This window comes from Neofelis nebulosa, chromosome 13 (genome assembly GCF_028018385.1).
Source record: "Neofelis nebulosa isolate mNeoNeb1 chromosome 13, mNeoNeb1.pri, whole genome shotgun sequence".
Taxonomy (NCBI): domain Eukaryota; kingdom Metazoa; phylum Chordata; class Mammalia; order Carnivora; family Felidae; genus Neofelis; species Neofelis nebulosa.
In genome coordinates this window covers 69,287,876-69,310,358 of record NC_080794.1, presented here as the reverse complement: position 1 = coordinate 69,310,358, position 22,483 = coordinate 69,287,876, and the positions used below count along the sequence as shown (strand labels likewise).

Here is a 22,483-nt window from a genome sequence, read left to right as displayed (position 1 = left end):
GAGGACACACAGGAGGTGGTTTCCCCGCCTCATTCAGCTGCTTCACCGGAGGCCAGATCCAAGGCCTCCCCGTGCCCACGGGAATTGTTTTCCCCTCATACTAGGCTGCAAGCTCCGTTTTGAACTGACTCCATTCTCAGAGATTCAAATTGGCTTCCAGATGTCAGTGCAGGCAGCCAGCCTCAGGCCTCCCCAGGGGGCGCAGGGATGAGCTGGTGGGACTAGAACCCTTCATCTTCCTCCAGCAGAGTCGTTTTCTTGCACTGGGGGGCTTTGCTCTTCAAATATAGTGCAACTTATCCCAATACAAATCTGTTTCTATCCCAGAGCTTAATGTTGGCTCTCACTGGAGACCTAATTTTGCACAGGCCCAGGGAAGATACCTCTCCTGACCCCAGCCCTGCTACATGCCCGTCAGGGGAAGGAAACGCTCACCCCTATGGCTAATTTGACTCAGCTGCTGAAAAGAAGCCTTTTTTTTTTTTATTTTTTCTGAAACCTCGCATATAAATTTGACCCCAGTAGGGCCCACTACCCACAGTGGCAGGGGAGAAATCTAAGTTATTTGCCTGAAAGCTAGTGCTAGAAGGTGAACATACTAAACAACTTTCTTCCGTGTCTCCTTTTTTTTTTTAAACCTTTCAGCAAAAAACAAATTCTCCACAGATTGTGTCGAGTAGACTTCTTATGCCGGGCTTTGGTCTTCCCTCTGCCATACAGGGAGGAACATGAATTTAGATTTTAAAATTAATTAAGAAAAGACAGGAAAGAAAAATGTTTGTGAGGAATGAGTTGAGGGAGGTCAGTAAGCTAATAATCTTTTCCTCCAGGACCCCAGCATCTGATTATATTACAGGCACTACTCCAAATCATTTTTTTTTCTCTTTTTCTTTTTTTCAGTCCTCAAACCACTATCCAATTAGTACTTGTTTCCATAGCAGCTACTTCCAAAAACTGCTGATAGGGCTTCTCAGAGGAACCAAGCCACACAAGGCCACTCCAGTCTAAATAGTACAGTTTTGGTGTCCACGGTCACTGTGTTCCATTGTGATTTTCTATAAATGGTACACCCTGGAGATGAACAACTGCAAGCTTACAGATTTTCAATGACTACTGCTTAAATCTGGATTAATATGAACTGCCTGTTTTGGTCTGATTTGAGTATTTCTTTGTATTAAGGGATCTGCCTGCTCTGAGCAGGTTACAGATAGAGAGCTATATCCCACCAAACAGCAAGACCTACCAGTGTCCCCAGACTGCTGTGTAAAGATATCGGAAGAGAGGTGTCATATTCACAAGGAATGGGCAGAGTTACTTAGGGTCATGGTTCTCGTAGCTCCTTTCTAGCCTGGACTTGAGATGATGGGGAGGCATACATGGAGCCGGTCACCCAGGGCCACACCAGGAAGAGCCTATGCTGACTTAAGTGGCTTGTTGGTGGATCAGAGCTAGTGGCTGTCTCATCTGTAATTGAGCAAGTGTCCCCTGACTCTGGGCCTTCACCCATTTTAGCCTCTGATCACCTTGGAGGGAAGCATATCATTCAAGTTTACTTCTGAAGGGATGAACACCATCACAGTCCAGGTCTCTGCTGGGAATGCCATCCTGCAAGACACAAAGAGCATCGCGGTGTATGGTGAGTGCCCTGTCTACACTAACCCGTCGCTGGGCCCAAGCTCAGATGAACTAGCCTGGTGCTTTCGTCCCACTGGCCACCCTGGCTCATGACCTCTAACCAGGGAAAAGAGCGTAGTGGTAGAGAAAGAGCTGAGTCAAGTCTGATCTCCTCCTCTTGGGAGAGGTGGTTCCCCGGCATAGTTGCTGTCAGAAGACCCTAGGGGCGCTTATTGGACTGTTTCCTGAAAGTGGCTCTGGGGCACAAAGGGCAACTCTACACCCATTCACCTGGGTGGGGTGGAATGAGTTTCATTATGTATAAAGCTGATCCATTCCATTTGGTATTCTGGTGGTGTTTGAATAACTAAAACCCCCATTATAAAAGAAAATAGATAATATTTAGGCTTTTGTTCAACTTTAAGGGGCACCTGGGTGGCTCTGCCAGTTAAGCATCTGACAGCTGATTTCAGCTCAGGTCATGATCTCACAGTTCATGAGTTTGAGTCCCACATCAGGCTCTGGACTGAATGTGAGCCTGCTTGGGATCCTCTCTCTCCCTCTCTCTCTGCCCCTATCCTACTTATGCGCTCTCGCTCTCTCTCTCTCTCTCTCTCTCTCTCTCTCTCTCTCACACACACACACACACACACAATAAATACATTTCAAACAATTTAAAGTTTAACTTTAAGAGTCTTGATTATTAAGAAGAATCTACCAATATGTAAATATTCTGAAGATCTCTTCCAGAAATACATATCATTAAAAAAAATACTCTGCAATATCATGCAGATGTCATGTATCATCATAGATTGGATATTGGTTGAACAAGCAATGATACAGAACAGTCTGCTAATCAGTTGGGGAAGTTGAATGTAGTCAGAGTATTGCACAGAATGAAAATATACTGAGATGGAAAGATAGGATCACTGACTTCAAATGGGGGATTAAAGACAGTTTATACATATCGATCTCATTTTGGTAATTTTTTTTTTTCTGCACCAAAAGATAGATAGGTATGCACTGAGTGTTATAGGTGGATGATAAAAATGTGAAAATTATTGTTAATATGAAAGTGGTATATATGCATCATGAAAAATTAAAATTTAAAAGTAGATAGGAAAGGTAAATGCTGTGGAGAGAGAGAGAGAGAGAGAGAGAGAGAGAGAGAGAGAGAGAAGAACAAAAGACAGGGATGAAGGGAGGGAGGGTGAGACCAGGAGTGAGACAGAAAGAGAGAGACAAAGAGAAACTAGCTAGTGGTCCAAATATTATCAATTGCCCCAGTCCCAGAATTAATTGGCTCTGATGCAGGTACTGCTTTCGTTTCTCATCTTGTGAACTTGACCTTCAAATTCAAAAAGCAATTTATGAGCATTTTTGAACAAGTCTGAGGACATTATTCCTCGCACGGCTGGGTGTTAAGAGTCATAATGTGTCCTCCCTCCTCCCCTCCCCTCCCCCCACCCCCACAGGCCCCTGAAAGTAGCTTGATCAAGCCCAAACAGTAAGTGAGAGCAAACCAGGGCTGTGGTTTTCCTAACAAGGTCCCATGAGTGAGGCAACCTCTTAGCCAGGTGGCCAAAATGGGGGAGTGCCTTTGCCTCTCTTTCCTTCTCCATCTCTTTTCTATGCTCAGAGAATGCACTGAACCCTCACGATGACCTAGCATATAGTAGGCGATGTTAATACTCTCATTACTTCAGCGGGACAGATAACTTGCCCCAGCTAGTATGTCGTGGATCTGGGCTTCTAACCCTGCCCATCTAGACCCAGGGCCCATGCTCTGAAATTACCCCCACTAAATAGCTTTCATGTCTTTTCCATCTGAGACTCCCTTTCCTCTCTTTCCTTCCTGGATGTCATAGGTGACACTAATGGGCACTGACCCATGACTCCCAACAGATGTTCTCTTGGTTAAGCCTATCAGCAACCTCATCAGAACCACAGAGAGAACGTTAAACCTAGAAGGTCTTTGGCCTGACCTGGCTCATGCCATCATTTCACAGAGAGGAAATCGTAGCCCAGAAATGGGAAATTACTGGCTTTGAGTCATTCTGCTATTCAGTGACAGCTCCAGTAATAATAATAATGGTGATGGTAGTGGTAAAAATTAACATTGACAAAGCCCTTACCAACATCTGTTCAAAACACCTGGTACATACGATGTTTTATTGAATTCTCTGAGCAGACTTATGAACAATAGGCTATATTTACTCCTATTTTTCAAATGTAGAAATATGAGCTAAATATAATAAACAGATAGAGCCTAGGAATCTGAATCCAGAGGGAATGTTTCTAACCACTTTCCACCCACTTGCCCGGCTTAGTTATCCTTCTCCCTAAAATGTCTTTAAAGGTGTCATCCAAGAGTGGATCGTTCTCCATCAAATGAGCTACCTTCACTAAAATCATCTCTTTATCAAAAGCTTGAGCAAGGAAGTGGTCTTCCTTCCTCTAACCAAATTTCTGAGCAAACATCCTTCATTTATCTTAAGTTAGATGAAGTGTCAGAGTTTCAGGCATATTACTAGAAAATCTTTTTTTTAATTGTTTTATGTTTTATTTTATATTTGAGGGAGATAGATAGAGAGAGAGAGAGAGAGAGAGAGAGAGAGAGAGAGCATGAGCAGAGGAGGGGCAGAGAGATGAAGACAGAATCTTGAAGCAGGCTCCAGGCTCTGAGCTGTCAGCACAGAGCCCAATGCAGGGATCAAATTCACAAGCAGTGAGATCATGACCTGAGCCGAAGTCAGGTGCCCAACCAACTGAGCCACCCAAGCGCCCCTGTATTACTAGAAAATCTTAATGAAGTGTGTGATCTATTAAAGATACATTATATCAGGGCGCCTGGGTGGCTCAGTCAGTTGAGCGGCCGACTTCGGCTCGGGTCATGATCTCGCGGTCCGTGAGTTCGAGCCCCGCATCGGGCTCTGTGCTGACAGATCAGAGCCTGGAGCCTGTTTCAGATTCTGTGTCTCCCTCTCTCTGACCCTCCCCCGTTCATGCTCTGTCTCTCCCTGTCTCAAAAATAAATAAAATGTTAAGATAAATAAATAAATAAATAAATAAATAAATAAATAAAAAAGATACATTATATCACACAGAGTTAAACAGGCAAGATTGAACTCACCTAAAATAAAAGTCAGGAATATTTTTAAACCCGGGGATGAACTAGTGGAGGAATTCAGAGGTGAGGGATTGTCACCGTCATTAGGCTGACTGTGTTTGCTAAATGGTGCTCATGAAAGGTAGGCTCCTTCCGTGTCGTGGACAGAGGTCCATTATGCCTGCCTGCCTTCCTTCCTTCCTTCCTTCCTTCCTTCCTTCCTTCCTTCCTTTCCTGGTACACATGGCAAGAGTATGTCAATCTTATTTCTGTATTGAGATACAATTGACGTATAACATTTTATCAGTCTCAGGTATACAACATAATGATTGAGTATTTGTATATATTGTGAATTAATCCCCACAAGTCTAGTGAACCTCTAGCAGTGTATGTAGTTACAATTCTTTTTTCCCTCATGATGACAACTTTTAACTTTAACTGTTTTAGCAATTTTCAACATTCAATGCAGCATTAATAATTATAGTTACCATGCCCTATATTATATCCCCGTGACTTATTTATTTTATACTTAGAAGCTGTACCTCTTTACCCTCACCCATTTTGCCCACCTTCCCACTCTTGCCTCTGGCAACTACAAATCTGTCCTCTGTATCTGAGGTTTTGTTTTGTTTTTGTTTTTTCTACATTCCACATATACATTCCACACTTTCTGTATCCGTTCATCTTTCTATGGAGAGTAGCTTATCTCCATATCTTGGCTATTGTAAATAATGCTGTGGTGAATATGGGGGTGCAGATATCGTTTCCAGTTAGTGTTTTTGTTTCCTTCAGGTAAATACACAGAAGTAGAATGCCTAAATCATCTGGTCATTCTATTTTTAATTTTTTGAGGAACCCCATACTATTTTTCTATCTTTCTTGATGGTTGCATTTCAAAGATATGGTTCCCAGGTCCTTAAGAAAGACATTCCTGCGTTGGAGAAGATGTGCATCTCAAAAGAGCAGAGGAGGAATCTACAATTGCAAGTTTTCGAAAGTAGTAAATGCTCTAGGAAAAGGGAGGTCAGTGGCTGTGGTCAGGAAGAAATTTGCCTAAATTTAGTCAAGCTGAGGGGAACATTAGGGCCATCATGGTCAGACTGAAGGAAGCATTATATTTGGGAAATGGACCAGGAAAAGATTGTCCACCCAAAGCCACAAAATAGACTGTAGGAAAGAAAATCTAATTTGCATTGTTTTCCTTAATTTGCTTCAGGGCACAGGTTTGCTTTTAAAAAAAAATGTAAATATGCTGCAAACACATGTGCGCACACACACACACACACACACACACCACAGGTGGCCTGTGAACAACACGGGTTTGCACAGGTCCACTTATATACAGATTTTTCTGATAAATACAGTACAGGACTATAATGTATTTTCTCTTCCTTATGATTTTCTTAATAACATTTTCTTTTCTCCAGCTTACTTTATTGTAAGAATACTGTATATGAAACATAACATACAAAATATGTGGTCATCGACTATTTCTGTTATCAGTAAGTCTCCTGGTCAACAATACACTATTAATAGTTAACTTTGGGGTGCCTGGGTGGCTCAGTCCCTTAAGCATCCGACTTCATCTCAGGTCATGATCTCGTGGTTCGTGAGTTTGAGCCCTGCATCAGGCTCTGTGCTGACGGCTCAGAGCCTGGAGCCTGCTTCAGATTCTGTGTCTCCCTCAATTTCTGCCCCTTCCCTGCTCATACTCTGTCTCTCTCTCTCAAAAGCAAAGCAAAACAAAACAGAACATTTTTTTTTAAATGAATAGTTAAGCTTCTGGGGAGTCAAAAGTTAAATGTCGATTTTTGTGTACCAGGGTGAGGGAGGGCATCCTAACCCACACATTGTTCAAGGCTTAACTGTATGTATGTATGTATGTATGTATGTATGTATGTATGTATGTATGTATCGGCTTCTTATGCTTTCCACTGCTCCCACATGCACCCCCTGCTTGTTGAGTAAACTAAAGTGTGCAACTCCTGTCCCCTGCTAGTGGGCCCGCTAAGTTATTACAGAGAGAGCTGTATCATTTTTCTGTTTGTGTCTTTTTATTAAGATAAACACCTTCCCTTATAGATTTGGTTTCTATGGTTTGGTGAGAGGTTCAGGGAAAATGAAAAAAAAATCAACTTACATCTTTTTTTTTTTTAATTTTTTTTAACGTTTATTTTTGAGACAGAGAGAGACAGAGCATGAACAGGGGAGGGTCAGAGAGAGAGACACAGAATCTGAAACAGGCTACAGGCTCTGAGCTGTCAGCACAGAGCCCGACGCGGGGCTCGGACTCACGGACCACAAGATCATGACCTGAGCCGAAGCCAGATGCTGAACCGACTGAGCCACCCAGGCGCCCCTACCTTACATCTTTAAAGTGAAAAGTTAGGGTTCAGTGAGTGATTCCTTGGGGCTTCCATTTTCCATGCTGCTAATTTAGATGCATTTCATTATTCTCCATCAGAACTGAAGTGGTGATATTCATATAGGTGACCAGTGTCTCATAAAATGGACAAGCTTTGAAAAATAGGACTTTGGAACAGGCTAACCACCAAAATACACACCTTATAATTTAAGAATCTTCAAAACCTGTGTCTAATAAGTCTTTAGCATTGTTAGGAAATGCAGAAGTGGGCTCTTATGTTTTCTGAATGTGTAATTGGCATTGCTGATGTCACTGAGCCACTACTGAAACGTGAGGACATGCTTAAAACAAGAAAGGAATGGAGCACATGCACAGATTACAGAGAACCTCTAGAGAAGTTTATGCATTCATTCATTCAATAAAATTTTTTTAATTAAGTGACTAGAAAAACCTACCATGTGCAGGGCACCATCCCACAGGGCCAGGAACACAGAGTTTCCGTCCTTGTTGACCTAGTATTTCAGTATGGGAGACAGACAGTAAAAACAAAATACTTTAAGTGGCCAGAAGTCTGAAGATGACAAATAGGGTCATATGATGAAAGGTGTCTGAAGCTGCGGAAGGGAAGATAACTCAGGTTGCGAGTGGCAAAGGCTTCTCCCAGGAGAGACTGCATGATGAGAAGGAGCCACCTGTGCTGACTCTGGGGAAGCGGAAGAGTGCTAGTATGGGAAGGAGCATGACAGCACACAGGAGCAGGGGGAAGACAGGGTCCTGGAGCACAGGGAAGCCTGTGGACGTGAGGCAGGAGAGAAAGCCTGTACCGGGTTATGTGGGGCTATGAAGGACATGGTTCAGAAGCTGAATTTTTAGGGGCACCTGGGTGGCTCAGTCAGTTACACACCACCTTTGGCTCTGGTCATGATCTCACGGTTTGTGGGTTCGAGACTCGCATGGAGCTCTGTGCTGACAGCTCAGAGCCTGGAGTCTGCTTTGGATTCTGTGTCTCCCTCTCTCTCTGCCTCTCCCCCGCTCGTGTTCTGTTTCTCTCTGTCTCTCAAAAATAAATAAACATTAAAAAAAAAATTTTTAAGCTGAATTTTTATTCTAAACACCATGTGGGGCCACTAGCAGGTTTTAGGGCAGCGACATGACCTGACTTGTACTCAGCTAAGTTATCTAGGGCTGGGCTCTGAAACCCGCCACTGTGCTTGGGCCAAGGCCATGCCTCCCGTGTGCCAATCTCAGCTAATGACAGGGTGTGACAGGGATATTAAAGCAGACCCATTCCCAGGGTGCAGGGTACTCCTTCATCACTGATGTGCCTTCGGAGACTCCCTGACGGTCCTGCTGAACCTTCTTCACACTGCAGGGTGGTCAGCAAGCCTTGCTCCCTCTCTTCCATAAATGTCACATATGTGTCTGTCTTGGTGCTGTGGTTCTCCAAGTTCCTCTGGCTTCCCGTATTCTCCCCATCAGACCCTTGCTTTTGTCATCCCATCCTATCTTGAGGATCACGATGAACTCAGGAGCTACAGAGAGAGTGAACAAATTATTTGGGTTAAGGAGCTTAAAATTCCATCAAATGACAGTTCCATACAAACAAAACATAGCAACAGAATGACAATAATAATAATTATAATCATGTAATCAAATAATAATAATAATAATAATAATAATAATAATAATACAATCATATAATGATAATGGGGATAGGTGCTACTCACAGTAGTGCCCTTAAAAAAGACAATGAAACATGGTGGGGAAAGGATTCAATCGGTAAGTGCTCGAACTGGAACTTGAATACTGTGTGTGTGGACGATAGAAAGGATGGGGTGCTCCTTGGAAGGGACAGACAGTAAGTACAGAAGCTCAGGGTCAGAAACCTGCCATGCATTCAGGGCATGCCGGGCCTTTCGTGTCTGGGAATGCACAGTTCAGAACTAGGAACCGTGGGCAAAGGCTGCAGAGTAAGGCATGGGCCAGACCTAGGGCTTTGGTTTAGAAAACGAAGGCTGGGAGAGGTAGCAGGCTTAGAATGGGAATAGCAGATTTTCCTTCCAGAAGGCTCTCTGGCAAGTGTGGAGGAAAAAGACACATTACAAAAGCTTTGCAAAAACATAAAGTACAGCACACTTTTGAGAAAACTCATGGACTTACGGTGATCACCCTACTGTTGTATCCCCAGAGGAATTCCGGTCCCTTCGCCTGTCCTTCTCTCCGAACCTGGATGACTACAACCCTGATATCCCCGAGTGGAGGAGGGACATCAGCCGAGTCATCAAAAAGTCCCTGGTGGAAGTGAGTGCAGACAGTTCCTTCTCTTGTCCCGACACGTTTTCCTCTCTGTCTTCCAAGAGCTGCATGGTGAGGGCCTCTTGTGCAGAGAGCTGACAGGGCACGAGCTAGAGCCCGTGGGAGGTCTGGCTAAACACCTGCTTTCTGCGTAGTGGATCCCCATGCAGGCAGACACAGCACAGTCGCTTGGGTTAGGGGTATGAGACTGGGAACAAACACATGGTCCTTCCACCTTGTGAAACTTTTCTTCTGCTTAGAGAAGAGAAACATGGAAATTTATGACCATCATATTCATACGGCAGGGTTCATGATCAGGTCATTAGTAAGTGTAAGATCAGCCACCTGCTCAACACTGAAGGGACACAGCATGAATACGATTAGTGAGAGCAACCCTGGCCTCCAGCCCCACAGGCAGTGAGCCCTCGGCACGTGATGGTCAGCCGTCTCTCTGTGTCTCAGTTCTTTTAAAGGCATTTCTCTCCTGCAACCACCCCAATGGGAGGGTATTATTGTCCTCATTTTGCCGGCAAAACAGCTGAGTTTCAGAGACTTTAAATAACTTGTTTAGGTCTCACAGCTAATAAGTGATGAAGCTCCTGCATTGAAGTGAAGGGTCTGAATCCAGTGTCTGGGTTTGTACACATGAAACACAACCCCCTAAGTTCTCTGGGAGAATACCAAGATAGTGTGGTTTATCCCTGTCTGAGTATCACTGATAATTTGGGAAAACAGTCTCTTTAGGCACATCTTCCCCTGCATATGCCACTTTCATGAGTAAGCAGAGGAATGGGGATATCATCTCATGGAGCTGCTTGGATTTATTGCACAAACCCAGAAAATCAGAGATGAGCTGTCTTTCCCCAGGGTATCTTCTTAGTCTGTAAAGGGAAATCAGTTGAGGGTGTTTTAGCCATTGTTTCCTGGACCCAGGAACATCATGCCTTGTGACATAAAGAAGCTGATGGGCTAAAGGCATTCAGATAACCCCTGCTCAGAAAACAGATCTCATGTCCAGCCTTTTGACAAAGGGCCGGCCTTGTCCTCATTCATGCCATTGTCTGTGTTGATATTTATGTAGAACTTAACAGTATTCCAAAAACTCTTCTCAGTGCTTTTCCTTTGTTAGCACATTTAATCACAAAAGAACTAGCTTCTGATGTAGGTACTCTGATAATTCCCATATTACAGCTGAGGAAACTGAAATAGAGACCTTAGGTATCCTGCCCACGGCCAAACTTAAAAATCAGACTCGAATCAGACCACCCTCGTGGGATCCCAACCACTCCATTTGATGGCCATCCTTTGCTTTATTACATGGAGAAACAGGAATACATGGAACAGTGGGGTGGAGAAGGACTACCTTCATGCGCCTCTGTGTAAATGCCACCTCACCTTTGTCTTCATGACTCAGCGTCCGAGACCTTGGTGGTGGCTAAATATCATGGCCACCAGGGGGCGCAGCGATTAGACGACAGGCCCCCTGGAATGGATCCTTCTGCCCTTGGAGCTGTTTGTCCCTGGGGTGACAACTGGTTTCTCTCCTCCGCTGTCCAAGAGAGATGACTCACACCCCTCAATGAGTCCACAGATACCTTCCTTCCATCTGTAGCATTCTGGGGATCCGTATCCCTATAAGCCTCCCAGGTAGCTGCCCGACTCCCCCAGGTGATTTATCAACTAGGCATTAGCTCGGCAGTGACCAGTCTTCCAGGCTGCTTTGTCTTCACATTTATAGTCTAGGGATCACATCCCCTGGGCGTCTACCTTTCCACCAGCTGTCCAGAAGGCTAGAAACTCCTGCTCATCAATATTTCCAGGCTGCTGCATAGCATAATCAGCTAAATACAGAATAAACATGTTGACTCAACATCTCTCAGGACAGGGTGTTGTAGGGTGGAGGGGCCAATCCCTTCCAATTTCAAAGACTCCTTGGCTACCCAATCTCAGGAGGCAGCTGACCCAGCTCCTGGTTCCTAGAATCCCACCCTGTCTTTGAGATGGGTAGTTACACTTGACTAATTCCTTAAGCCCTAAGGTACCGTACTATCAATTGGACTCTAATAAACCCTATAAGAGATACAACTTGGGGTCAACTTTTTTTGTCATTTTTCTTCCAATTTACTATGTAACAGAATATTATCTAAAAACCAGTTCCCTTTATCTCATCAAATGGGATTTTTCTCTTGACACTTCACGGTGAAATCTTTAAACAAACATCATTCAATCAACATTTTTGCATATAATGAGGATGATTCAGATATAATGTCTGAGTTTCAAATCGAGGAAGGCCCTGAAAGAGGACATTAGCTGGGATAGGGGCTCCTGCATGTAAGCGTCAGGCGAAGGGAGGCAGTACAGCCGTGCTTGAGAACACGGACTTCATGGTCAGACCACAGTTCCAAACTCAGCATCACCACACACTGCCTGGGTGGCCTTGGGCCACTGTTTAACCTTCTACTACCTGCCACGTGTCCTGTGGCAGAAATAGAGATGCAGCACCCACATCCCTTGGGGACAGATCGCTAACTTCGCCCCTGGGAGTGTCATTGGCACGGGCTTCAGCGGCCTTGCACCATGTCAGGTCCTTTCCAGAAAGCTCACGTCCTTCTTGCCTGCCTGCACCCCCCACCCTCTCAGAGTACTCCGTGCTTTTCCATGCTTCTCACCACCTTTTCCTGTGGGACTTATAGGAGCTTCTGTCTCTCCCTCAGGCCACAGGGGTCCCAGGCGAGCACATCTTGGTGGCAGTGCTCCCTGGCTTGCCCACCGCAGCTGAGCTCTTTGTCTTGCCCTATCAGGATCCAGCTGGAGAAAGCAAAAGGTCAGCGGAAGACCTGGAGCAGGTGAGTCCCCCAGGTGACATTCAGGTTCCGCAGCAGTCTGAGCCACACCCCTGCTGCTACCGATCACCAGCACAGCAGCTCTCAGGGCGCTGGACCTGAGAGGGAGCACACTGGCTGCTTGTGGAGTCTTCAGCACTGTGGTCCTCTGTGTCTCATCCAAGATCTGGTGATCCTAACTACAGCGTCACCACAAAACCCACGCAGGAGTGGTGACTGTAGGCAGTGGCTAAACCATTCGGGATATATCTCCACACTAGAGAACACGGTATTCACAATGAATTAGATAAATCTGTGTGACGAATTGTCCAAGATACTAAGTGGGGGGAAAAGCAAGTGGCTGAATAATACATGGAGGTTGAACCCATTTACTCCTTTTGTTTCTTACTTTTATCACGAGCGCGTCACGAGAATCAAATGGCGTGACACACGTGATGTCTTTTTTTATTTTTTTTTAATTTTTTTAATTGTTTATTTATGCTTTTGAGAGAGAGAGAGAGAGACAGGGTGTGAGTGAGGGAGGGTCAGAGAGAGAGGGAGACACAGAATCTGAAGCTGGCTCCAGGCTCTGAGCTGGCAGCACAGAGCCCGACACGGGGCTCGAACCCACGGACCGAGAGATCATGACCTGAGCCGAAGTCGGACACTGACCCGACCGAGCCACCCGGCTGCCCCCATGATGTCTTTTTTAAAAGGTATGACTTGTATACAAATCGTCAATCCTTTTTATCCCCACTATGTGAAATTAACCTGATTTGTGTTTGTAATAAATGAAGTAATATTAGCTCCAGATAATCTCTAGTGGTTCGTGGGGTCCATTTTTTTCCTCATGTCCACTATCTCCTGCAGTATTAGACTGGTGTGTGTGTGTGTGTGTGTGTGTGTGTGTGTGTGTGTGTGTTCTTTTTCCTGCCCCCTTTGGTCTTTGGCCTCTCCCTCTCTTCCTTTTAACTTCAAAAGATTCTTTAATCTGTGTTGTGAGGATTATTATTATTATGCTGTTGTTCTCCTTTCTCTCCTTCCTCTTCTTCTTCCTATTCTCCCCCTCCTTCCCCTTCCCCCTGCTCCCCTTCTTCGTCATCTGTTGAGATAAAATGATCAGTCTGGAGCTGGTTACCTCATTAGAGACTGCACGATTCTGGTTTCTCAGTTCTTTCTGGCAGAAAGATTAAAAATAGGATTCTTCTCAGGCTCTGAATAAATACTGGCTTTGTCCCCTCGAGCACGTGGAGTTTTTCAGTTTGCTTAGAATGAGCCCATAATCGAAAGGAAACAAAAATAATACAAAAACAGGGAGGGGGACAAAACAGAAGAGACTCTTAAATATGGAGAACAAACAGAGGATTACTGGAGGGGGTGTGGGAGGGGGGATGGGCTAAACGGGTAAGGGGCTCAAGGAATCTACTCCTGAAATCATTGTTGCACTATATGCTAACTAATTTGGATGTAAATTTAAAAAAAATTAATTAATTAATTAATTAAATAAATAATAAAAAGAATGAGCCCATAATCTAGTCCCATGATCTGTAGTCTGCCAGGCTGACTGGAGAATCTCCTATAACAGCCTTATAACAACAACCCCACATTACAGCCAGGCCCACCTCCCAGCACACACCCTCCTTTTGACCCTGCTTTCTCACTTGGCAGAAGGCTCACCTCTGTAATTTCCTCCTTGTACAAGTAAGGAAGAACAAAGCTGTCCTGGAGAGCCCTGTTGAAGTCCATTTCCTAGAGAACTGCAATTGGAGAGCAGGTGGGGCGGGGTAGGGGGGTGGGGGGAGTCCATCAGATTTGCTTCTGACCCCACTCAGCCCTGGCACTCAGTTTCCCATTATTTTCCACAAGTTATCATCTCCACTTGTGACTTGGTGGGAGCCAGAAACGGATTGCCTCTTCTGCCAGCACTGCTGAGAAGCTGGGCGGGAGGTACATCAGTGTCCACAGCCTTTAGGTAGAAACACGTACATTTGTTCCTCCTCTGGAAATCTTACCAGTTCTCCATGAAATCCAGATTCTAATGTTTTCAGGTATGGAAGAGAGTCCAGATTTAGAGCCAGCTAATTTCCTATCACATCATCTGTGCATCTCTCTTTCTCCCACTTTTCATTTTTTTTCCTAAAAGGATCCTATTTTCTCGATGAGAAATGTGGACAGAAGAGGGGTACGTTCTATGAAGCTTCTTTTGCTTGTTTATGAATGTATCTTGTTTTGGCTCTTTTCTCTGGAGTTCTTGTTTTGTTTTATTCTCTCTCTCGTCTGAGAGAGACATTCTGAGAGATGAGTGGTTGTCCCTGAGGCAGCCTGGTGTCACTGATGAACCATTGAATCAGAGGTCTCAAGGCAGCTGGCTTGTTTGAAAGCTGTGTGACTTAGCATTTGGCACACATTCTGGGGAAATTAGCCATTTTATTAGAACACATGGGAGTGGAAACATGTAAACCACGTTTCTAGTTTCAGCTCTGATACCCATTATTTTCATTATTTATAGATGAAGTAATTTAGGATAAGGAAAGTTAAGTAAGTTCCCCAAAGTCACACAATCTGTAATACCCATTTTGTAGGGTATTTGAGAGAACATTAAAGAAATGATACGCAGGGTGCCTGGGTGGCACAGTGAGTTGGGCGTCAGACTCTTGGTCTTGGCTCAGGTCACAATCTCACGGTTGGTCGGTGGGTTCGAGCCCCACGTCTGGGCTCTGAGCTGGCTGGCAGCACAGAGTCTGCCTGGGATTCTCTCTCTCTCTCTCTCCTTCTCTCTTTGCCCCTCCCCTGCTTGTGCTCTATCTTTCTCTCTCAAAAGTAAATAAACTTAAAAAAAAAAAAAAAAAGAAATGATATGCAAAGTACTTGGCTTTATAATAAATGCTCATTAAGTGGTAGGTAAATGATGGATACATGTGTGGTCATCTTATGATAACAAGAGAATATATGGAAATGCAAAAGGAAAGTTTTGTTTTTTGTTTTTTGTTTTTTCTTTTTTTTTTTTTTTTGAGAGAGGGACAGAAGCAGTGTGAGTGGGGGAGGGGCAGAGAAAGAAGGAGAGACAGAATCCCAAGCAGGCTCCACACTGCCAGTGCCGAGCCCGACGTGGGGCTTGAACTCACAAAATCCCGAGATCATGACCTGAGCCGAAACCAAGAGTCAGGCACTTAACCGACTTAGCCACCCAGATGCCCCCAAAAGGAAAGTTTAAGCTTGTGAAAGAGACTATTGGGCTTGGTCAAGGGCATGTATTGAAGAAAGATGCTGGTGAGAGTGAGAAAAAGAGAAATGAATGAAATCACAGAAAATCAAGAAGAGAAGGAGGACAGGCAGAGATAGAAAGCATGGACATGAGTAACTATGCAGGAGTAAGGAAGACCCATCAGAGTTTTCAAGTGGATTTGTATCAAGAACGGAATCAGACTAGCAGGCTAGCAATTGTCAGTCTGTTTAAGGAAACTACAAGTGTATCCAGCTTATCTAGGACTCAAAGCAAGCAAATATCAAACCCAGCACATGGGAAATCAGTGTCCTTATATTAGGGAATGTCCCCATCCTGATTTAAAAAGTCCAGTAACAAAATCAACACATAAAACTGAGCCTTGGCTCAAGATGCTGTGACATGGGCTGCCCTTAGAAACCTGTAGTTTTCAACCCTAAGAGGCTGCTTGGACGCTTCTTTCTGACTCAGTCCCTTTAAAATGAAGGAATTTGAGGTCCCAACACAGAGAAGTCAGCAACTTGCCTGAGGTGACACAGCTTCTGTTTCTACAAGGAACTCAAGCCCGCTGTCCCCCACTCGGCCCTGCTGCAGACGTGGATCAGATACCACTCTGCTCCATGGGCCTGAAAATACCAAGGCTGTTGCACCAAATGAATGAGAAGTGTTCTGTTTTGTTTTGAGTTTGGGGATCTGTTTTCTTTTTATTTCTGATTGTGACTGACAGATAACCAGTTTAAACCAGTTTAAGGAAAAACAGTGACATTATGAGCTTATTTAACTGGAAGGTCCAAGGATACAGTGCCCACATGGATGAATTCAGAGCCACTCAAAAATGTCACCAAACACGCTCCTCCTTCCCTCTTTTCCCCATCTCTTTGCTACCATATGAGAACGAAGCCAATGGGCAGGCCTGAGAACCCGCCTGAGAACGAAGCCAATGGGCAGGAAGGCAAGGGTGGCCACAGGAATCTCCAGCCTCTATTCAGCTGGCCGGTCAGCCCCATTCAGGAAGCACTGCCTCTCACCCAGTAGCGCCACAGGAGTCTGCACTGGCTTAGCCTGGGTGAAACAGGCATCTCTTACAAGTCCCTATAGTCGGACAGACAGAGTGCTGCCTCTGACAACTCAGAGGTTTGATATGTTGCCTGGATCAGGGGTTCGGAAAGCCTCTCCAGAATCAACTGGACAGAGATGGGGAAGGACATGGTTCCTCAAAGAAAAATAGGGAGAGAGAAGTAACACCAGGCAGACACATGCAAGTGACTCCCTTTGTAATAAATTCCACAGAAATTTAAAATGAATGCAAAGCAGATCCAAATAACAAGAAGGAACGCCCGCCCCTCCCCACTGCACCCTGAAGTCTGCACTCAAATCCCAGATGGAACTTGGGAAGGGCTGACCTTACCCCTCTCTTAATGCTCCAGCTGCTTTCTTGTAAATATATAGCACAGATCTCCCAGCAGGGGAAGAAGTGGGACCCTGGCCAGATGGACCCAGAAGATTGTAAGGGTGAGACCCCAGCAAAGGGCTCTTGGCTCTCCTCCCTTGGCTTCCCCGGGGGAACGGCGATGCTGGCTCAGATCAAGCTATCTTGTCTGTGAAATAAATTGAAAATTCCTCACAGTGAGAAGTACTTGACCTTGTTATCAGGATAACGTGGGCAGGGTTAATCAAGTGACCTCTGTCTGGGAGGTTCTACCAGTCTTTATTTCAGATCTCTGGGGAGTAAGAAAACGCTCACTTGCCCTTAGCTGGCCTCATCAGGGATAACACATCCTGCTTCCTCAGCTTCTCAGGTATGGAGCAACCTTCCCTCGGCCCCCCACCCTGTACTCCCTTGCTTCTGAGTCCTTGGAAGCGAACTGATTTGTATCTGCCTCTCCTGGAAAGAGGAAAGACCATCATGTTCTGCCAAGGTTGTTTGTGATGCTGTGCTGGGGAGATAGGGAGCCTACATGTTGTCTTGCAGAATCTTAAAGGGCATGAAAACATTTAGAAGAAACAAAACGATTATGGAAAAAAATGTCAACCATCAACAATGAATTTTCTCCTTAACTGTCTCTCTTACCATATACCTTTGACAGATGCAGAATCCACCATCTAGGGGTACCTGTGGCTCAGTTGGTTAAGCGTCTGACTTCAGCTCAGGTCATGATCTCACAGTTGGTGGGTTTGGGCCCTGCATCAGGCTCTCGGCTGACGGCCGGGAACCTGGAGCCTGCTTCAGATTCCTTGTCTCCCTCTCTCTCTGCCCCTCCCCCATTTGCACTCCATCTCTCTCTGTCTCTCAAAAATGAATAAGTGTTAAAAAAAAAAAAATTCGGGGCGCCTGGGTGGCGCAGTCGGTTGAGCGTCCGACTTCAGCCAGGTCACGATCTCGCGGTCCATGAGTTCGAGCCCCGCGTCAGGCTCTGGGCTGATGGCTCGGAGCCTGGAGCCTGTTTCCGCTTCTGTGTCTCCCTCTCTCTCTGCCCCTCCCCCGTTCATGCTCTGTCTCTCTCTGTCCCAAAAATAAATAAAAAACGTTGAAAAAAAAATTAAAAAAAAAAAAAATTCAAAATCCAGAGAAAGGAAAGGTGTCTCTGGAAATGGAACAGTCTACTAGCAGCATTTTAAGGAATTAAAGATTCATTATGAAATATAATTGATAATCTCAGACTATTACCTGCATAATCTGCCCTGTCCAGATTTTTTTAACATGGGGAGTTGAATTATAGAGATACTCTGGAGTTTACGAAGAAGAGCATTAAGGCAGGAAACTCTAATTGAAAGTTGATTAGGTAAGAGTTGGACCAGAAGGAATATGGCAAAGGGAGACAGAAACTTAGAGCTGGTGATGGGGAATACAAGGGAAGGAAATATGTATAACCAATGTTTCTTCATTATATCACCCAGGAAACTTCTCAGGCACTTTAATCAAGCTGATTCTTTTGGGCTAAGAAGGAAGGGAATGGAGTATGCTGGTGTTAGATAGAATTAGTGTTTGGTTCCATTGCCCTCTCCATGATATAACCCAAAAATTATGCTGGATGAAGCGGGAAAGGTCCCCCTCTTTGTTGAGGGATCCCTCAAAGAGATCCTTCTTTGTTGACTCCAAAAAGATGATTTTTCAACTGCTATTTGAAAGGACCTTAATAATGTAACAGGATCAGGAGTGATCTACTTGGGCCAGCTCCAAGGTCAATACAGGCAAGTATCACTGAACAGGGCACCAGAATGCTGTCTACGTTCAGTAGGCTTTGCATTCCTCCTGCCAACTTCAGAGATAAACATTAATATTTTGGCCCAGTGTAGCTTTATCATTGATACATCTGCCAACGACCATTTTGCGTCTGTAGTTTGACTTTGTACCATTTCTTTGGCTTATAAATTTCATAGATTTACCAACTTCTCTGTCCTTAAATTTCTCTTTTTTCATGTTTCAGTTTTTGACACTTCCATTACAACCTGAGAGTGTGTTTTCCCCTATTGGTTTCATTTAAAATTGTTTGTATGTTAAATGTGTTCTTTGTGTGGTAACCATCACTGCTGTAGACTGAATATGTCCAGCTCAGGGCACTTGGGTGGCTCAGTTGGTTAAAGTATCTGATTCTTGATTTCAGCTCAGGTCATGATCTCATGGTTTGTGGGATCAAGCCTGGCGTCATGCTCTGTGTCGACAGCGCGGAGCCTGCTTGCAGGTCACTCTTTCCCTCTCTCTCTCTGCCCCGCCCTCACTCTCTCCAAAATAAATAAATCAACATTAAAAAACATATTTCTAGTTCCCTGCCTTCTGGATACATGATAGGGTTGTACCTTGGAGTCTCTTCTGTTGGGCAGAACCACGTGACTCATTCTGGCCAATGCGCTGGGAGCAGAAATGATTTGTGTCACATCCAAGCTGAAGTATTCAAATACCAGTTGTAGACCCTTGAGGGCTCTTTTCCTTCCTGTAGTGCTGTGGATAGAAGCATCCGCCAGGCTGTGTCCCTATGTAACCATCACGAGCACCACTGTGTACCTGCAAGGGGTAGGAAATGTAAGCCAGAAATATGCCTTCATTGTTTGAAGCCTTTGAGATTCGAACACTGTTCCCTCTGCCTAACCTAGCCTATTCTGATTGCTATACTTAATGTTATATGTTGTGAAGAAGATAAGGAAGAGAATTGGCATTTTCTCTGTAGCAGGTCCCTCCCAGTATGCTCTTCTGATGGCAGCTTTCCCAGCATTTTTATCGAGTCCCCACTGTGTTTTTAGCTGGTACTTCAAGTGAAACTTGAATCACACGCATAGTCCGCCACGAGGCGGATACCAAGAATAATATGTTGTTTCTTTGATAGTGATTATTTAGCTGAGGGAGAATAGAAAATGGACTGTGTAGGAGAGCAGCAGGAGAGGGATCACAGCAAAAAGGATACATGAAATTTGCTAAGACAACACACGTTGGACAGTAAGAGAAAAATAAATATACGGAACTGGCTTCAGCAGGTTGTGTCCCAGCAGCCACACATTATTCCACTTAGTTTGTGTCATGCCAGGTTTTGTGTTTCTCATTCAGGCTGCTGCCACTATGGATTCCCTATGGATATGCCAATCCCTATGGATTCCAGCTTATTCCACTCCTTTTGTAGCCGAAGTCTCTTCCAAACATTACAAATTGTATTAACTGGTGAACAGGATGTGGCAGACCAGAGGAGAGGGTTGGCAATTGCCTGTCCGCGCAGCTTACACTGGTCAGCTGACATGGGACTGCTGTCACAAGCCGTGCACCTCACAGATGAATAAGAGATGGCAGCATAATTACTGAAATGCTACAGTTTGGTTTGTTTTGTTTTGTTTTAATTTCCTACACCTGATCAGCCAGACCTCTTTCCAGGTACCTTTTGCTCTCTCTTTTTGTCACCTGGTTCGAGGAAAACATTTTTAATGACAATGCCCCAGGATTAGGAGTCAAACAAAACCAAAGTCAGGTGTCAACTCTTCAACTGTTAACTGGGTAAACTTAGGTATGTCCGGTGAGATCCATGGTCCTTTCCGTGGAGACACCAGCAGGTTGTGTTAGAAAGATAGTAACAAATATACAACTCTGCCACTATAAAGTGTTCCATGCATATGAATTGTATGGTATATTATGTATCTGTGTATTATATAAATAAAAAGTATTTAAGTTAGGATCTGATGAAAAATATAGGGTAAATAATGGTGCAAGTGGCATGAAAAAATTTTAAATATTGTCCAAATCTGTCAACAGTTTCATACTAATTTATTTGAATAGAGAATTGCATGATTATGATTGAGATTATTCTTGTGTGCAATGTACATTTCATTTAGTTTTGTTTCTGTGTATAATTTCTTTCCCACAGATATGTGTTCTTTATTGCATGTCCTTTGATGCAAGTTAACTACATGATACTTACTTTCTGCTACCAGATTATTTTGGCATAGCCTGCTTAATTTTGTAAATGATACAGATAAATCCAATGAAGTAATGTTATAAACCAAAACAAATCTTGGAAGTTAATTATCTCACAAGGAACTCTCCTGGAGATTATAAATTAGAAATTTGTTGTTCTGATGAACTCTATTTTCTGGTTTAGTTATTTGCATCTCTCACTTGAGGAAAAAACATCTTCAGGAATAAGAAATAAATATCACTTCAACTGGTTGAAAGAGGGAAGTCTTTCTCTTGCAAATAAATGTTTCCCTTTTGGCCACAAGATGGACTCTGCAAAATAAGGCAGCTCTTCAATTACTTCTGACAAGTCTTTCCTATTTGAGTTAAAATAATTTACTACAAATGTAAAAAAAAAAAAATATATATGTATATATATATACACACACACACACACACACACACACATATACACATATATGCATATGTATATAAACACATATATTTCACACATATTTATACACATTTCTCTCTGTGTCTGTGTGTATCTGTTTCATAACCAAAACTTTTCTGATTGACCTCTACTAAAAATCCTCTGTCAAAGTCCCATAACAACCTTACCAATTGAATTATAAGATACGATAGGAACCTATACATTGCAACACTTTAGAGATCACAGAGGAAAAACATCTTATATAGTCTGTGTTAAAAATCTGTTCCTATAAACCTGGAGCATTCTGGAAGATCCTGCGTGTCCAGGAAAAAGAGTAGACTAACATAGAGGATAAAGTTGTTTTCACCATAATTGTATCACAGGCTTGTTTTTCTGCATGGTTTGCCAAATGAAAGCATTTGAGACGCTGAGCTTGCACTGGATCCCAGGTGTTGAACTGCGGGTCACTGACAGTCCTCCCAAGTTCCCGTTGTTAAGCAAAGAAGTTCATGTGCAGGGCAGTTCAGTTCCATTACCCATCAGGGACTTCTGCCAGGAACTCTCTGCTTCAAAACAAAGCCATCAGCCCCTGCTTAATTGATAAAAGGATCAATCAAAGGTGTCATTTTGGCAAATTGGTGGACTACATAAAACTCAACAAATATAAAAGGGAAAAAAATGGTGGGTCAGAAAGCATCTAATTGGACTTAAATAGCATACTAAATAAAATATTAAATTGATGATTAGAATATTAAAAGTAAGGCAAGGAGTCCAGATAAAAATAACAGGGGTGTGGTTTTCCCTAATATCTTTTCAGAAATTGTTCGAAAGAAGAAGAAAATTGAATTGGGTTTTCTACTTTGAACAAGTGAACAGTGCTGCCTTGTCTATAAAACTGTCCTTATGCTATTCCTACTGAAACATGGTCCTTTGCCTCTTTTTAGGGTTAAATATTTTGTGGTCCAGAATTCCGTAGGTCTGCCCAGTACACCTGTGTCAGCCTGGGGAGTTGTTTAGCTGATGTCCATAGGCATGAAACAAGGATCAGCCAATGCATTACCTAGATTGTGCTTTTTATTATTTAAGCAGAACTATATTTACCATTCAATACATATTCATAAAGTATCTATTCTGTGAAAGCCACAGTATACAGTTGGGGGAAGGAGAAGGGAGCACAGATGAGATGGAGTCTACTATCAAAAGTAAAATAAATGAATACAAACCTCACCAGAATACGTAAATTGTACA

At 43.7% G+C, this 22,483-nt stretch overlaps 1 protein-coding gene across 5 annotated transcripts in view; it reads left to right on the top strand.

The window, feature by feature from the left end:
• The window catches only part of SORCS1 (sortilin related VPS10 domain containing receptor 1), a 548,833-nt gene that overhangs the window by 463,298 nt on the left and 63,052 nt on the right, over window positions 1–22,483 (top strand). For all 5 annotated transcript variants that reach the window (XM_058697716.1, XM_058697713.1, XM_058697717.1 and 2 more), the window contains exons 21-23: window positions 1,513–1,636; window positions 9,277–9,389; window positions 12,098–12,229. In XM_058697716.1, coding sequence (XP_058553699.1) covers window positions 1,513–1,636; window positions 9,277–9,389; window positions 12,098–12,229 — 369 coding nt within the window. The remainder of the gene's footprint in view (window positions 1–1,512; window positions 1,637–9,276; window positions 9,390–12,097; window positions 12,230–22,483) is intronic.